The following is a 15,542-nucleotide window of genomic DNA, read 5'->3' as shown; positions in this document are numbered from 1 at the left end:
GCATTCTACTTTTATGGCTCTTAGGTTTAGAAGTTATGTTCTGATTTGAAGATGGGTGTCCATGGGTGTCAGAAAAAAGTCAAGATGGTGATTATGTCTATCAAAGCCTTGATCCTTTTTTTAAAAACATTGGTTGGGTATGTGATGCATGTTAAAAGAGGTGAGACTTCAATCATGCAATCACAGCTGCCATCTTGATTTGGGAATGTGCCTAACTATTGTTTTATTGATTCTGACAAGTGTTATGTGCTGAAAAATGGTGAGGAACTTATAATGTTCATTTCAACAAGTAATACAATCTGGCAGTATATTCCTGTATTGATATCTCACCAATTTCATTGGAAAAAAGATTCAGACAACAAGAATTTTCACATCTTCCCCAATTGCTCAATGGGGAAAGGAAAGCCATTTCAATACCCTAGCTCCTCCCACTCAGGGAAATAGTTCACCTGTTGGATTTCCAGCTGCACAACAACTGTCAGAAGACCCTAAACCAGAAAAAATTATTTAAAATAGAGTCTCCTGTGATTGATGGGAGGTTTTTTTTTTTTGGACCGAGATAACATAATATTAAAAATTCAAATTATGACTGTAAAACTATTTTATTGTACTGATCTAACCGTATTCTGATATCTCAGCTGGATCCTTTCATATGAGAATATGGTCTAAGATCTGGAATGTATATATTTTTATCTTTGTGTTTTGTTTCTCTCTCCATTTTTTGCCATTATTTTAAAAAAAAATAGAGGTGTTTTTTTTAAAAAAAAGTTTAAATGTTATCAGACTAAAAACCAGGAGACCATGAGTTCTGGGCCCACATTAGGTACAAAGCCACAAGGCTGTTGATTTTACTATCGCTTCACTTCGTGCATATGCACAGTTCAATGGAAATTGTTCTTCACGGATGTGCAGAACAATTTACAGTAAACTGCGCATGTGCGATCACTACAAAACAACATGGCGGCGACATCAGAGGTGATGGGGGAACCAGTTTGGGGGTGTGGCAAGCATGGATTACTGCTGGTTCTGCAACCCAACAAAAACGGGTCACCTCTGCACAAGACCAATAATTTTCTCTCAGCCCTAGAAAGTGGCAATGGCAAACCACTCCTGAAAAACATTGCCTAAACACTGGAGAGATTTGTCCAGGTAGCTTCCAAGAATTGGGTTTGATTGAACCCCCCCCCCCAAATATGCATATGCATGCACATATGCATGTGTGTGCATGTGGCATATAAACACATACACTCACATTCTCTGGGAACGCTGTTAGAGAGATATGAGAGACAATGCGCAAGGACATTGTCATTATCCTTAGCAGTGGAGAAGAGGTAGTGCAATGGATCATTTCTGATGAAGAGGGACCATATTTTGAATATGCACATATTGCATATTTTCAATATTTTTCTCTTGGTAAAAGTATCTCTCTGAAAGTAGAAAAACAGCTGAGTGAAGAGGAAACAAGAAAAATATGAGCTGCATTTAAGCTTCACTGAAAACAGGAACTATCATCTTACAATCATAATTCGGGTTAATGTCAGGGTTCCAACTAACACCCCCAACGAAAGAAGGCTCTGAGGCTTGAGTTTCCTCAAAGTTCCATTTTATTAGAGATGTCATATTGACAAATCTGGGAAAAGTTTCCAGGTTTTTCCCACCCAAATGAAAGTTCAAGTCCCTGCCCAGCACCCATGTCAATCACATGATCCAATTAGGCATCGTCCAAAACTGGAGATGCCTCCCAGTCACTCCGGCGCAGCTGCAGGGCAAGGTGTCCTTGACTCTCTGAGAAAAGAATGTTATTTTGACTATATCACCCATACTCCATATAATCCCCCGTCCCATTTTCCCACAGTAGAAAATGTGGCGGGGTTGAAGGCCCAATGTAAAAGATGGCTTTCAGGTCTGACACTGAGTTACTGTAGTAGGATCCAGCGATGAATTGATTGTAATACTGGATTATATGGTTTTAATAATAAAACCTTGAAAAGGACCCAAATATTAATTGTACTACCGCAGCTATCAGCAAGTTCAGGTTTTCCAGCCCCTTTGTTCAACTATTATGATAGGGATAATAAACAATCACATGTATGAATAGAAACAGACAAGAAAATACTGTTTTCAGACAACAATGTAAGAATTTCTGGAGAGATTTAACTACTTAATAATATTGTGCACATAGGAACATTGGAACATACCTACACCAGTGATGGGATTCATTTTTTTTATTACCAGTTCTTTGGGCATGGCTTTGTGGGTGTGGCTTTGTGGGCCTGGCAGGGGAAGGTTACTGCAAAATCCCCATTCCCTCCCCACCCCACTAACCTGCTTTCCAGTTCCGTTCTCCTGTTCAGGGCAACAAAAGCAGATCAGCTGGGAGACTGGGAGGCAACGGGGGCAGGGCCAGCCTATTTGCTGGTTCTCCAAACTACTCAAAAGTTCTGTTACCGGTTCTCCAGAATCTGTCAGAACTGGCTGGGTGAATACCACTTCTGACATACACTCAGCAAAGTTACTGGAATTCACTTTCAGAAAAGCAGAATTAGATTTTAGGGGGGGAAACCCAATATTGAGATTAGAAAAGAACTGGAAATTTGAAACATTATTTGGTCCTAGTAAAAAAGTTATTTATCATATGTGTTCCCATTCTATGACAGAAATGTATCCACTTCTTGTGTAATGTTAGGACATATAACATTCAAAAACTGTGTATCTCAAACCCAGAATCTCAGATAGGTTACATTATGATTGTAATATAAAACATGTCAAAGGGATTTTTGAAGAATGTGTAACATCCCAATTATTTTTTACAGAGGTTAAAATGGCTGCATATTTGTTTACTTTTCAGTAGGATATTAATTCCATGCTATGGTTGAATTGGTCAACTACCGTATTTCCCCAAAAATAAGACAGAGTCTTATTTTCTTTTGATGCCAAATAAGCACTTGGCCTTATTTTTGGGGAGGTCCTATTATTTTTGAGGTGCAGGAGGCGGCAAGAGTGGTCACCTCATGGCTGCTGCTATGTTGAAATATTTTGGGGGAAGGCTTATTTTGGGGGGAGGGCTTATTTTAGCACATGTGCTCAAAAGCCCAATTGGGCTTATTATCCAGGGAGGTCTTATTTTCAGGGAAACAGGGTACTTTCTAAAATGTGTTGTTGGCTTTGTCCACACTGGAGTTCACTAGGTATCTTTTTGACACAACAGCAACTCTTTATTATTGCATAGCACTCATGATTATTTTTATAATAATGTTTAGTCATGTTTTCTAAAATTACTTGAGTGGGGAGGGATCAGTGGTGAAATAATCAAAACTGACAAAAATATTTTCCTAAAAGTTTTTCACAGATGAATCACACAATTATATAAATAAGGTAGGGGACTTTTTCCCTTTCCTGATAAGCTGGCATCATCTAACTGGAATGAAGTTTTGGGACTGCGTAGGATTACTTGAAGAAACCACAGATGCCGCATACAGACATTATGTAAAAGGCAAATTCCCGTTAGGGAATATTAAGAAAGAGACTAAAAATGGTTGATGTTCTCATTCTTTGTGCAGTTGGAATACTTTATTCAGCTTTGCTATCAATGTTGCAAAAATGAAAACTAGAAACAATTCCAGAAAGTGGTCTTGGGGTAGAGTAACTATATAATTACTATAAACACCAAGCATTACAAAATTGTTAATTAAAAAAGGAAGGAAAAGGAACTTTAACTATGAACATCTAAGAAACAGATGATAGCCCTCAAAGAATCCTCTCTGCAATTAACATGTGCTAAAACTTGAAGAGAGTGACTGAATTGATTTTATCTGAAGTTGTGTCATTTTATCTAGATTTCTCCATAGTAACATTCCTTTATTTCTCCTATATTTCCCTTTACACAATAAACTCCTTTTATATGCTTTGCAACCAATGGGATATTGGAAAGAAATAATGTTGATAGTGGTGTGCTTCGGTCCATCAGTCTAATAAATTTCTTTAAATCATTATAGAAAGATAAGAAGAAAGATTGCATTTGAAAAGTGGGCTGCATCAGGCCGGGAAGAAAAACATTTCAGGAAAAATATTCCTTCATCCTTATGGTGGCAACTGCTCTTTTCTAAGCTTCCATCTCTTCTCTCCTCTGCCTCTTTCCATAATCAGATCCACAGGGGAGGGTACCCAGCCCATCCTATACTTTCCAATGGGCACATTCAGTCAAACACAAACTGGCTGGAAAGAATCCAGAAATAATGTTTGGCATGCTTTTCCTACTTTCTGATCTTTTCCAAATGCAGGTAAAATGAGCTTTAGGGATAAAATACTGTATAAAAAGGTAAGACCAAACCCTAGGAAACTTAGGAAAAACCCAAAGCAATAAAAAATAAGTCTGACATCAAGTTTTAACAAATATCTGGGAATTCTATTTTGTTTTTACGTTGACAATTCTCAGTTTACAGCCTCAACTCAATTTAACTCTTGGGAAATCCTCAGATCCTGATAGCTAAATGCTTTAGATAACATTTAGATGACACAAGTGCTTATTCAAAACTTATTAAACTTTTTCCACATTTTGGTAAAATGATTGCAAAGATAATAGATGAGAGATTAGGAGAGAGCGAGAGAGAGCTATGATAGACAGACAGACAGAAAAATAGACAAACAGACAGACAATAGATAATAGATAGATGATATAAATAGAACTGTGTCATGCAGATACCTGATTTTACCTGAAAAACATTTAAATATTGCAAAAAAGATTTATTTCACTTAACTATCCTTGAACTGACCTTGCTGCTGTATCTATAGACAGAAAAAAGAAGGAGGAAGGTTATCCTCACAAACAATTCAGGTACTAGACACACAAATACACAAGTCAGGGGCAGGTCATACTGACTAATTTCTTTATGGTAGAAGTGAAGGAAACAGCTGCAAGTTCTATAGTTAGGAACAGGTATTTATCCACCAGCTTATTCCCGTTAAAAGCTTTACAAAGATCTTGCATTAAATACTAACATATTTATCATGCTTTCTAAGGTCAGGATGTCTCTGGAAGGAAATACATGGGCCTTGGAAAAGGCACAAACTGTGGATGGACAGAAGGGCCTAACTGAACATTACGAATACATGAGACAGTGTGGCACCTGAGCTTCACAGACATTCATAATGCTCAGTTAGTCCTTTCTGTTTCTCTGCTAATTTTGTTTTATTAAACTAATTCTAGTTCATTGGAATGCCCACATGATGTGGTAACATTATATCCTGGCTTACATTATCATATACGTAGTTATGGAACTGTTCATCAGACAGTTTCTTGTGTTGGCGTGCTTACTATTCTCTCCCCCTGGAGAAGGAGTCCACTCCTATTACCATTGTCACAAGACAACAGAAGAAACAGCAAGAACTACTCTATTTTCCATTATTCCCAGAACCTTTTTGAATGGATTGAAATTTTAACTTGTTTTAGAAAATAATATCATCTGAACACAAGAGTGAATAGAGTGAAATAAGAATGAGTAAAATAAGTACTCTTTCAGAAAGTTGTTTCTTTTTGCTCAACAGACTACTATGCAGAATGGAAAAGTTGTTATGAGCTGTTGGGAAGAAAAAAGAGATTGAAAAACATGAAGCTTTCTGACAAGATCTAAACATGTCGTATCATTAGCAAGACTGGTCTCTCATATACAAGCATCAAACAGGTTCTGTTTCCAAGGGCAGAAACATTAAGTTCAATAATTATCATATGATTGTGTTGAAGATATGAGATGTCTGCAATATTTGCTTTCTGTAGGTTGTAAACATGTAGCTCATAAAAAATGGAATGCAAGAATTCCAGAAGATAACTGTTCCCTTTATCAGATCAACATTTGTCACTTTGGGTAACTTCTTCTTTTTTCTGTTTTGTCTTCTTTTACGTACAAAATTACTTTGTCATACTCAGACACTGTATACACCTGAGTTCTTATTCCTGAAAGTGAATTTCAAAGAAATATTGTTGCAGCTGTTTTTTTTAATTTTATAAAATCCCTAATTCATATCTAGATGGTTCAGATGACACGTGATCATCCATCCCAGTCTAGTACCTGTTCCTGCCACAGGTTCAGATGAATAACCTAGAGCCAAGGAATCATGAAACGTTTCTATGTGGCTCTCAGTCTATTTCTGAACTGCTGCTAATTTCTTAACAAACAAACAAACAGTTTTATGATTTGATACCTTAGCCAAATTGTAGGTGAGAGACTTAATTTATGAAAAAGTGAATGACTATCTTCTGCTTTGATCACACATACTCTTATTATAAGAGCAGTGGTGTTGCAGTGGTTGGGATACAGTACTGCAGGCTACTTCTGCTGACTGCCTGCTGACTGCCTGCTGACTGCAATTTGGCAGTTAGAATCTCACCAGGCTCAAAGTTGACTCAGCCTTCCACCTTCCGAGGTCAGTAAAATGAAGACCCTGATCATTGGGGGCATAATACTGACTCTGTAAACGGCTTAGAGAGGGCTGTAAAACACTTTGAAGTGGTATATAAGTCTAAGTGCTATTGCTGTTGTCCTTATTACATTTCACAAGATTTGCATGCCATTGCAAAGGGTCTACCACTTGTATCTACAGAGGCAACTAAGAAAAAAAAGGTAGACTATTGCCTCTCAAACAGTAGTGATTTCCTCAAGTTGGATGAAACCAAAACTCCAGAGAAGACTTGGGCTGTTTGGGAAAATAAATCACCTCAATATTAGAACAAAAGACTCCAATCCAATCTATCCTTTTCAAAATCCTCAAAAGAGTTCTGATCCTGCTCTGTTGAGATGACTGCAACTAGTTTAAAATGGGAGAGGGCTTTGGTCATCTTCAAAACTGACCACGTTGGGAATGGTATTGAGGAAGTAGATTCAGTTCAGTGATCAATAGGCCTGCCTTCAATTCATAACTATTCTTGAATTGTTATTGAAGTGTTACAAGAATTGGTCTAATCACAATGAACTATTCTTGTGTTCCTTCCTGTATCTTGGGAAGGACAGGGAAAACTTGGAAATGAAACCCATGGAATGATGGTATATTAAGTGTGTCCCCTCCAGCTGACTGCCTTTATTATTGTTTTGTTTCTGAAGAAGATCAAAAAGTTCATCTCTTATATTTCTCATCATCCTTAATCCCACATAATAAATTCTGCTGCATCCAGGAAGATACATCATTATTTCATATCTTCAGTGCTTCCCATAATATTTGTCATCTCTTCCAAAGACTGAGAAGCTCTCCAGGTCTCCCAGTGAAGAACAAATCCATACAATCTTGAGCAGGAGTGGGTTCCGGCAGGCACTACTGACAATTTGCTTGTGGATGTGCTGTGCGTATACGCTGCATGCCCAAGTGCAGTGCAGTTAAAATTGTTCGCATGCACAGAACCCCAAAACAAGATGGCTGCGCCTACAGCACTGCCCAGAGAACCAGTTCGGGGGTGTGGCAGGCTTGGGTCACTGCCGGTTCCAGCAACCCAGGCCACCAAACCACTAATGGTTTGGCCAAACCGATTTGAACGGTTAGGAACCCACAATTGATCTTGAGTTCTTCAAGCCAATGCCAGTTAAATTTCCTATTTTGCTAGTACAAGTATGGAGAAGATTACTAGACTAGAAATATTATCTTCCAGAAAATCTCTGTGGAACATTTTGTTCAGTACTGTCTGCATGCAAGACACATTTTCAAATAATTACATCATGTAATTCAACACCCAGTCTGATAACTGGAGTGATGGCATAACCTGCCAATTCCTAAAAAAGTATCAAACTCTTGTGTGGAAAAATAATCCTGGATTGCTTCTATGACTACAAATGGTTTGAGAGAGGTTCCAAGAAAGAATGCACCTCAAAAGAGAGGATGCTTCAAATGGTAAGATCAGTTGAACAGGAGACACTAATGCAACAGTGAGACAGATGTAGAGACAGAAAGTAAAGGGGGCTGAAAGAAATATAAGGAATGGAATCCTGCAACTCAGGAAAGTGCCATGAAGTTATACAGCATGGCATACACTTGAATAAATAAAAGACAATGAACATCAACTCAGGGTTAAGGATGGTCTGCCCGAAACTGTAGTACAATTCCAGTTTTAATTCAGGCAATGGGAGATGCAGTTCAGCGCATCTGTAAGATCACAAAAGGCAATTAGTTATATTAATTAAAATTATATTCTCCAGAAATAAATAAATAATTTGGTCAATTTGAATGCCAAAATTGAAAGTAAGCATTCAGATGGACTCATTGATTTCCATGAGATTTGCCATCTCATGTATGTATATGTGATATATGTTATCATTATGCATTCTGCATTATTTCTCAAAATAAGATCTATGATGAATCCTAGGAAGCAAAATGCTTTCAATCTGCTATAGTGTTGCCAAAGCCAAATAAAACCCATCCACTGTTCTAAGCTCCAGCCAACAGAATTGTTGGTAGAGCATCTCTAGATGATCTTCATCTACAGTTGTTTCAGGGACAGTTTTAGTTGCTCTGATCAGGGCCGGATTTAGATGAAAAGAGGCCCTAGGCTATTCCACTTATGAGGCCCTTTCATCTCCCATTTTTAAGTTTGTAAATTACATGAGAGACAATAAAATACATCATTACTGTGATATATATCAATATATATCAACATATATAGCTGGCCTCCCGACGGAGGGCGGCTCTGCTCTGCGGCAAAGGCAGCGAGGCCAGCCGCCTCCCCTGCTGCGCTCAGCTGCCCGGCTCGGCCCCCTCACCCTCACCTGCCTGGCCGCTGGTGGGCTCCGTGTCGACGGGCGGCTACTGGGAGCGGCCGCGACTCTCGCCCGACCGCTGGTGCCGGGAACGTGGGCGGGCTCCCTAACTGCTGCGGCGCTGGAACGATCTTAACCAATACATTTTTATGTTTGTTTATTAGTCATATGCGTAGAATTTCTCCTTATTTTCGGTTCAATGTTTTAGTGTTCACTGTTTTTAGAATAGTGTAATTTTAATTTTGCTAACAATTTGAATGTAGGCCCCTCTTGATCTTGAGGCCCTAGGCTGAAGCCTAGTTAGCCTATAGGAAAATCCGGCCCTGGCTCTGATGGATGGTCTAGTAGACGGTACAACTCGGTAATTTGTCTGTGCTTGTGCTTACATATATCTTGACATCTTCTGACACCATCTGAACCACTTTCAGGAATTGATGGATGGGAACATGGTTTTGTTGTGGTTCTACGCCTATCATTAGGGTTTCATATAGGCAAACTGGGGAATTACTGCTTTTTTCTCAGCTTTTACCTTATGGGATGCTATAGGGTTCTACTCTGTCTCTGTGTTAACTGATATGGCCCATGAACCAATTATCAGGATCTAAATGCCATAGTTAAACAGTCTACACCCAGTCTACACCTACACCTACTTCACCTTTACATTTTCATAAAATTAGGCCAGTAGTGGGATTCACTTACCTTCCCTACTGCTCCGCAAATGTGAGTGCATGCGCCACATCTGTGCATGTGCACTGCCTTCTGCGCACGCACAGTGCTCGCGCATTATGTTGGGGCAGGTGGGTGGAGCTTCCTGCAGTTGCCACTACCGGTTTTCGCGAACCAGAGAGAACCGGCTGAATACCACCTCTAGATTAGGCCACCTCTAGATTAGGCCACCTCTAGATTAGGCCAACACTCTCATGAGCTTCTGATGGGACTCATGAGCTTCTGATGGGTAATAAAACAAGAAACAACTATAAATAAAAGATCAGCAATTACAAACCTTGAATGTACACTACAGACAGGACCTCCAAATTCAGAAACGTTTCTATCCATCCATTAATGGAGAGACTGCACTGAACCAGTCAACACCTGCCAGAGGGGAAAAAACAGTGCATTCTGGGTACAGCTGTAGGACAACCAAAAGAAATACATCCAGAAGCTTGGAAGTGGATTTTTTTTTTTTTTTTTAAAGTTGAAATGAGAGAACTTGCAATAACAGCAGAAATGGTGGAGTAATCAAGGGAAATCAAAAACTGGTCAGCACCGGGTAACGATGAACCATAGTTTTTGATTGAAACATTGGTCTACACCAGTGATGGGATTCAGCCAGTTCTCACCTATTCAAGAGAACCGTTTGTTAACTTTCTAAGCAGTTTGAAGAACCGGTTGTTGGAAGAAATCTCCTTTTGTTTCCTTCCACTTTAGAGGGCTAATCCTGTAAGGCAGTGTTTTTCAACCACTGTGCCGCGGCACACTAGTGTGCCGTGACATAGTGTAAGGTGTGCCGTGGGAAAAACACCTTATATATAGTCACTATAGGCACAGAGTTAATTTTTTTTAACATTTTCTAATGATGGTGTGCCTCGTGATTTTTTTCATGAAAAAAAGTGTGCCTTTGCACAAAAAAGGTTGAAAAACACTGCTGTAAGGAAGGCAGGAAGGAAACATTCTGGTATTGTTTCTAGCCTAATCTTTATTGTCCTGATTACAGAAACTGCTTCTCCTTATTACATTGTAACAGCTAAGAAGAAACACCCATCGATGTGAGTGACATTGAGTTGGCCATGCACACCCAGTCACATGACCACCGAGCCATGCCTACTCAGATGGTTATTAGGGCAGAGAACCGGTTGTTACATTCTTTGACTCCCACCACTGGTCTACACCCATTCGTTGCCAAGAAGTTTAACAATATACTGTAAAGGAGGTGAAATTGAAGATTGGCTAACATCTGGCAAAACCTACCTGGTAATGAAATGCACTAGGTAACAGCTAAGAAATTACCTGCTTGTCAAGGACTGCCAATGATTAAGGGTGCAATCCTGTATTTCTTTGCTGTGCCACTGGACTCAAGGGGGCTTTCCTCAGAACAGAACAAGCGCTATAATTAACCTGAATTTTAGCAATGCAGCTAGGACTGCAGCCACAACGGATGAAATTACAGCCCCCCTGAACAATACAGCTCTGGTAGGAATCTTGTGAGACAAATAGCTATTTCCTTTCAAATAAACGTTATTTTTATGACCCCGGGTTACCCAGCTGTGAGAGACTATTACCCAGTTAAACCTATCCATAGTTGGGTTCCCCCGAAACGGGTGGAAATGGTTTTGCCGTCAACAGCAACAAACAGATACTCCGGGTGCCATCCTAACATTCGGGAGATGAACTGACTAAAGTCACCATCATTCCCCAAACAGCTGATTTATCCCACTGTAACTAGAGAAGGGAAGTCATAAGGCTTATGGTCAAGTCATCTCAAGGGGGTCAGGCGCTCATCTTGATGTTTACCTCACCATAAAGTACTTCCCGGCAGCAGAGTGGACAGGATTCGTTCCCAGAGCAAGGAAAGACGGTCTAGAGATCCTCCACTCCGGGGTGGGGGAACCACAACGGCAAATCGTTCTTACTAGCGAATAGTTTTCTTCCACAGCGAATCCCCCCGCCCCCGCCCGAGCTCTGCAGGGACACGAAGATTGCGCGTGGGCTACTCTGGACCAGAGAAAGGCTGTGACTTGCCACCTTGCAGGCCCTCGTGTCCCGCACGTTATTTCTTTTTTTTCTTTTTTGTCTCCAACACCCACTTTTCCCGTTTGGGTCTCGGCCAGACCGTCCGCGGGGAGGGGGGAGAGGGGGAGGAGGGGGGGCGACGCCTCGGGGCAACGAGTGACGTGGATGTCGCAAGCCGTTAGTTAAAAAGGGGGCTCTTCTGCCCCGGCTGTACAGTCCGGAGAGCAGCTGTCGCGGGGCCGCAGTGGGTGTTTTTCTAAGCAGGCTCTTTGCAAAGCTGGGGGAAATGCAACCTTTACAGCAGAACTGCCAGCCCGTCAGGCCGTTTAAGCAAAGGAAAAGTTTTGGTAAGCGGCGGAAAGTGGGCTTACCCTACGTACGAGGCGATTGGTTGGGAAATCAGGCTGGCGCCTTATTTCCCCTGAATTCTGGCGGAAACCGCTAATCTCCGTGGGACGGACGGACTGCTCTGGGATCGGGGACGGGGTTGCTGAAAGCACAGCCGGGCGCCGGCTTTTCCACCGCTCTTTGGAAAGAAAAGGCGATCCGGCGATCTGACCTGCGTGGGGGCAGCTCGGCTTTGCAGGGTTGACCGTCTTGCAGTCCGCTACCTGCTACCTTGGGAGTCGAGGTTTTTCACCTCCACGCCCCCGTTAGGTGAAAACTAATGGATCTTTCTTGTCATTTTATTTTCACAGCCACCCGAGTGGAAGAAGTAGCAGGCATTCGTGGGAAGTTCCCGACAAAAGTTCCAGTAAGCCTCCCTTTCTCTTCTCTGCTAAATACTCCTAACATTTGCCTAGTTTCTGTTGTTGTTTTTTAAGTGTACCTGACTCAGGGCAGGTTTTCTTGGCCAGTGGTATCATTACCTTCTGTAGATAACAAGAAGTCTGTTTAGGATTGTCTCCTGCTGATAGTAGTAGATGCTTCCACTGGTAGCATGTCCACTGCTTTTAAACATGTTGTGCTTTCTTCTTTTTGAACCAGGTAATTGTTGAAAGATATCAGAAAGAAAAATACCTCCCCCTGTTGGACAAAACAAAGTTTCTTGTACCACAAGAGTTAACTATGACACAGTTTATAACCATCATTAGGTATGTAGCAAGCCACAGATAGGCTATTTATTATTTGTCGGCTGTCAGTGCTTCTGTGCGCACACCCCCTGGCCTGTCTATTTTTGCTACAGGGCTTCTAAGAAAACTTGGGAACTTTGCAAATAGTATGGCTTCTGTTACCCAACACCTTTCTGTGACTTTTCTTCCATTGCTTTGATGAGGTTCAGTCCTTTGAGTCCTTTTGCAAAGTATTCCTCATTATTTGCACAAAGGTATGGTGAGAAAACTAGGCTAGATTAATACAGTCCTGTCTTTTTTTCCTCCTCTGTTTTTTTTAAAGTTCCTAGATTGTTTCAACCATCCAAGAAGAGTTTGATACAACAGATGACCAAGATTTATTTTTTTAAATCTATACCGTTGTGCTTTAAATTCATTTCAATCTATTTTTATTCTCAGCTAGTTTTCCCCAGTCCTATGCAGTCCAGACATGTTCAGCTTTCAATTCCAATATCGACATCAGCCCAAAGTATAGGAAAAGTAATGCTTTAGGAAAAGCTATCCTAAATGCATGTGCATATCTCAGAATAAATACTGACATTTTATTCTTCAGAATCCAGGATGTAACTATGAATTTTTTATTTGGAAAAATGGGACATAGCATCAGTAGCTAAGACGCTGAGCTTGTCTATCAGAAAGTTCTGCAGTTTGAATCCCTAGCACCGCGTAACAGAGTGAGCTCCTATTACTTGTCCCAGCTTCAACCAACCTAGCAGTTCCAAAGCACCTAAAAATGCAAGTAGAAAAACAAGAACCACCTTTGGTGGGAAGATAACAGCGCTCCATGCTCCTTCGGCGTTTAGTCATGCCGGCCACATGACCACGGAGACGTCTTCGGACAACACTGGCTCTTCGGCTTTGAAACAGAGATGAACACTGCCCCCCAGAGTCAGGAACAACTAGCACATATGTGCGAGGGGAACCTTTACCTTTATTCATTCCATCTAGTAATTTACTTTTAAATTTTCCTTCATTTTAAAAACTGCTTACTATGAGCTGGCAAGGGCACTTAAAGTATAAATCCAAAAAAACTTCAGATCTGCAGAATTCATTGCATAACATTATTTTTATCTCAGCTCTACTGCTTCAAGAACTCTTTAAGCTCCTATGACTATTGCTGATCTCAAAATTGATTAGAATCTCTTATAGCCAAGTGAAATAAAGCAGTACATACAAAGTGAGATTACAGAAACTTGGAATGTTCATTAACTGCCATTTTCAAGGTCATAGACTTATCCAATATGTGCTACCCATTAGAATTTCCCAAATAGTGCTCAGAATATTTAATCTTCACTCATCCAATTCTGCCTACAGGAGTATGATTCTTGGAATTATAAAAAATATTTAAAAGTTTTGATTAAGAAGCACACTACATTTTAAAAAAATAATATGCTTATTGCTTTGTGACTACACAAAAAAGTAGTGTGCATTTAATCAGCCAAATAAAATTAGCTAAAATTAGTGTGAAATGGCAAGGAACTCCACCGTTAACATCTCCTAGTCTACACTCTAGGAACAAGTTGAATTATCTTTGCTGTTTGTAACTTTCCTGTACCACCCTCACTATGGAATCTAAACCCCTAAATAAATGCCTTAATAACACGCAAGCTAAATAAATATCTGAGAGCCAATTTGGTGCAGTGGTTAAGGCATCCAGCTAGAAACCAGGAGCCTGTGAGTTCTAATTATGTTTTAGGCACAGAGGCAGCTGGGTGACTTTAGTGCCAGTTGCTGTCTAGGAAGAAGGCAAAAGCATACCACTTTTGAAAAACCTTGCCAAAAAACTGCAGGCAGTCACAAGGCATCAAAAACCGACTTGATGGCACAAAAAATAAATAAATACTAACGTTAATGATAAATGTAAAAAGCTACACTGAACACTATAAAGCTTATCCCAGAAAAATGGAATGCATGTTGGATAGTCTGGACAACTTAAAAATCCATCTTCTTCCTTAACCCTTTTTCAAAGTACAATATACCATTTTCTGGTGGCAACTTTGCACTTGACCATGTATGTAGCTAATCTACTGTCTATCTACTCTGAAGGAGTTTGCATATTTTAGAAGAATGTCTGTTTTCTTTGTTAATCCAGAAGCAGAATGGCATTGAGTGCTACCCAAGCTTTCTACTTGCTGATAAACAACAAGAGTTTAGCCAGTATGTCTTTAACTTTGGCCGAAGTATACCAAGACTACAAAGATGAAGATGGATTTGTATACATGACATATGCTTCCCAAGAGATGTTTGGAGGTCTAACTACTTCCAAAGTAAAATGCAAGGAATATCTCCTAAAAAGATAAGTCTTCACTTGGTGACAGCATGGCTGAACAGTGAGCTGTACATCATTCAGATTACTTGAAGATGAAAGGTGCTCTGTCTAACGCGGGCTCTTCTGCAAAATTAATGGCCCAGGAGTTGGCAAGACCCAACTAAAGAACTGAGGAGTGGGATAAACCATCCCAAACAAATGAAATAGACACATAGTTTCATAATTTGGCTCCTTGCCAGCCAAAGACGTTAGTAGTGATATGCTACCCTTAAATCATGTATCTGCTTAAAAAAGTGTTGCCATAATTGGAAATGAATGAAAACGATGAAATTTTATAACCAAGTTAAATGACCTGGACACAAATTGTCTGCTTAACAGAGAATAACATGTGCACTAGAGAGTAGCAAGCTGTCATAGTTAGCTGAACATTGCAAGGCTGAGCCAGCGCTGACTTTTATATTGTCTGCTTTTATCAAAGCCATTTGCTTTCTTCCTTCAAGAGGAATATTGCTGATGAGTAGGATGGCACCGTAAATTTTGCAGGACGATGTCTTTACACAGACTAGAAGTCGCTCCCTTTACAGAATAGTGACAACTACACACAAGCGGCTTGTAGAATTGAAACTAATATGGTGTAATATAATGGACTCTAACGTTGGGAAAGGAGAAAGGAAAGAGGACAACCAGCAGCAAGGT

At 40.3% G+C, this 15,542-nt stretch overlaps 1 protein-coding gene across 1 annotated transcript; it reads left to right on the top strand.

Annotated features, from left to right (window-relative positions):
- The first annotated feature begins 11,315 nt into the window (after positions 1 to 11,315).
- Positions 11,316 to 15,223, top strand: MAP1LC3C (microtubule associated protein 1 light chain 3 gamma). The gene is made up of 4 exons (XM_032217147.1): positions 11,316 to 11,812; positions 12,164 to 12,219; positions 12,453 to 12,559; positions 14,670 to 15,223. Exons 1-4 carry the CDS (start codon positions 11,752 to 11,754, stop codon positions 14,875 to 14,877), a joined length of 432 nt encoding a protein of 143 aa, XP_032073038.1. The 5' UTR covers positions 11,316 to 11,751; the 3' UTR covers positions 14,878 to 15,223.
- The last annotated feature ends 319 nt before the right edge of the window (positions 15,224 to 15,542 follow it).

This window comes from Thamnophis elegans, chromosome 4 (genome assembly GCF_009769535.1).
Source record: "Thamnophis elegans isolate rThaEle1 chromosome 4, rThaEle1.pri, whole genome shotgun sequence".
In the NCBI taxonomy this organism is placed as follows: domain Eukaryota; kingdom Metazoa; phylum Chordata; class Lepidosauria; order Squamata; family Colubridae; genus Thamnophis; species Thamnophis elegans.
Note: the sequence above shows the minus strand (reverse complement) of the source record. Positions and strands in the feature narration are given on the sequence as shown.

Excerpts from the sequence above, each read along its gene's own strand:
- MAP1LC3C (XM_032217147.1), top strand. The coding sequence starts at position 11,752 with ATGCAACCTTTACAGCAGAACTGCCAGCCCGTCAGGCCGTTTAAGCAA. Across the intron at positions 12,220-12,452 it reads AGTTCCCGACAAAAGTTCCA|GTAATTGTTGAAAGATATCA; the intron begins GTAAGCCTCCCT and ends TTTTTGAACCAG. Across the intron at positions 12,560-14,669 it reads CAGTTTATAACCATCATTAG|AAGCAGAATGGCATTGAGTG; the intron begins GTATGTAGCAAG and ends TTGTTAATCCAG.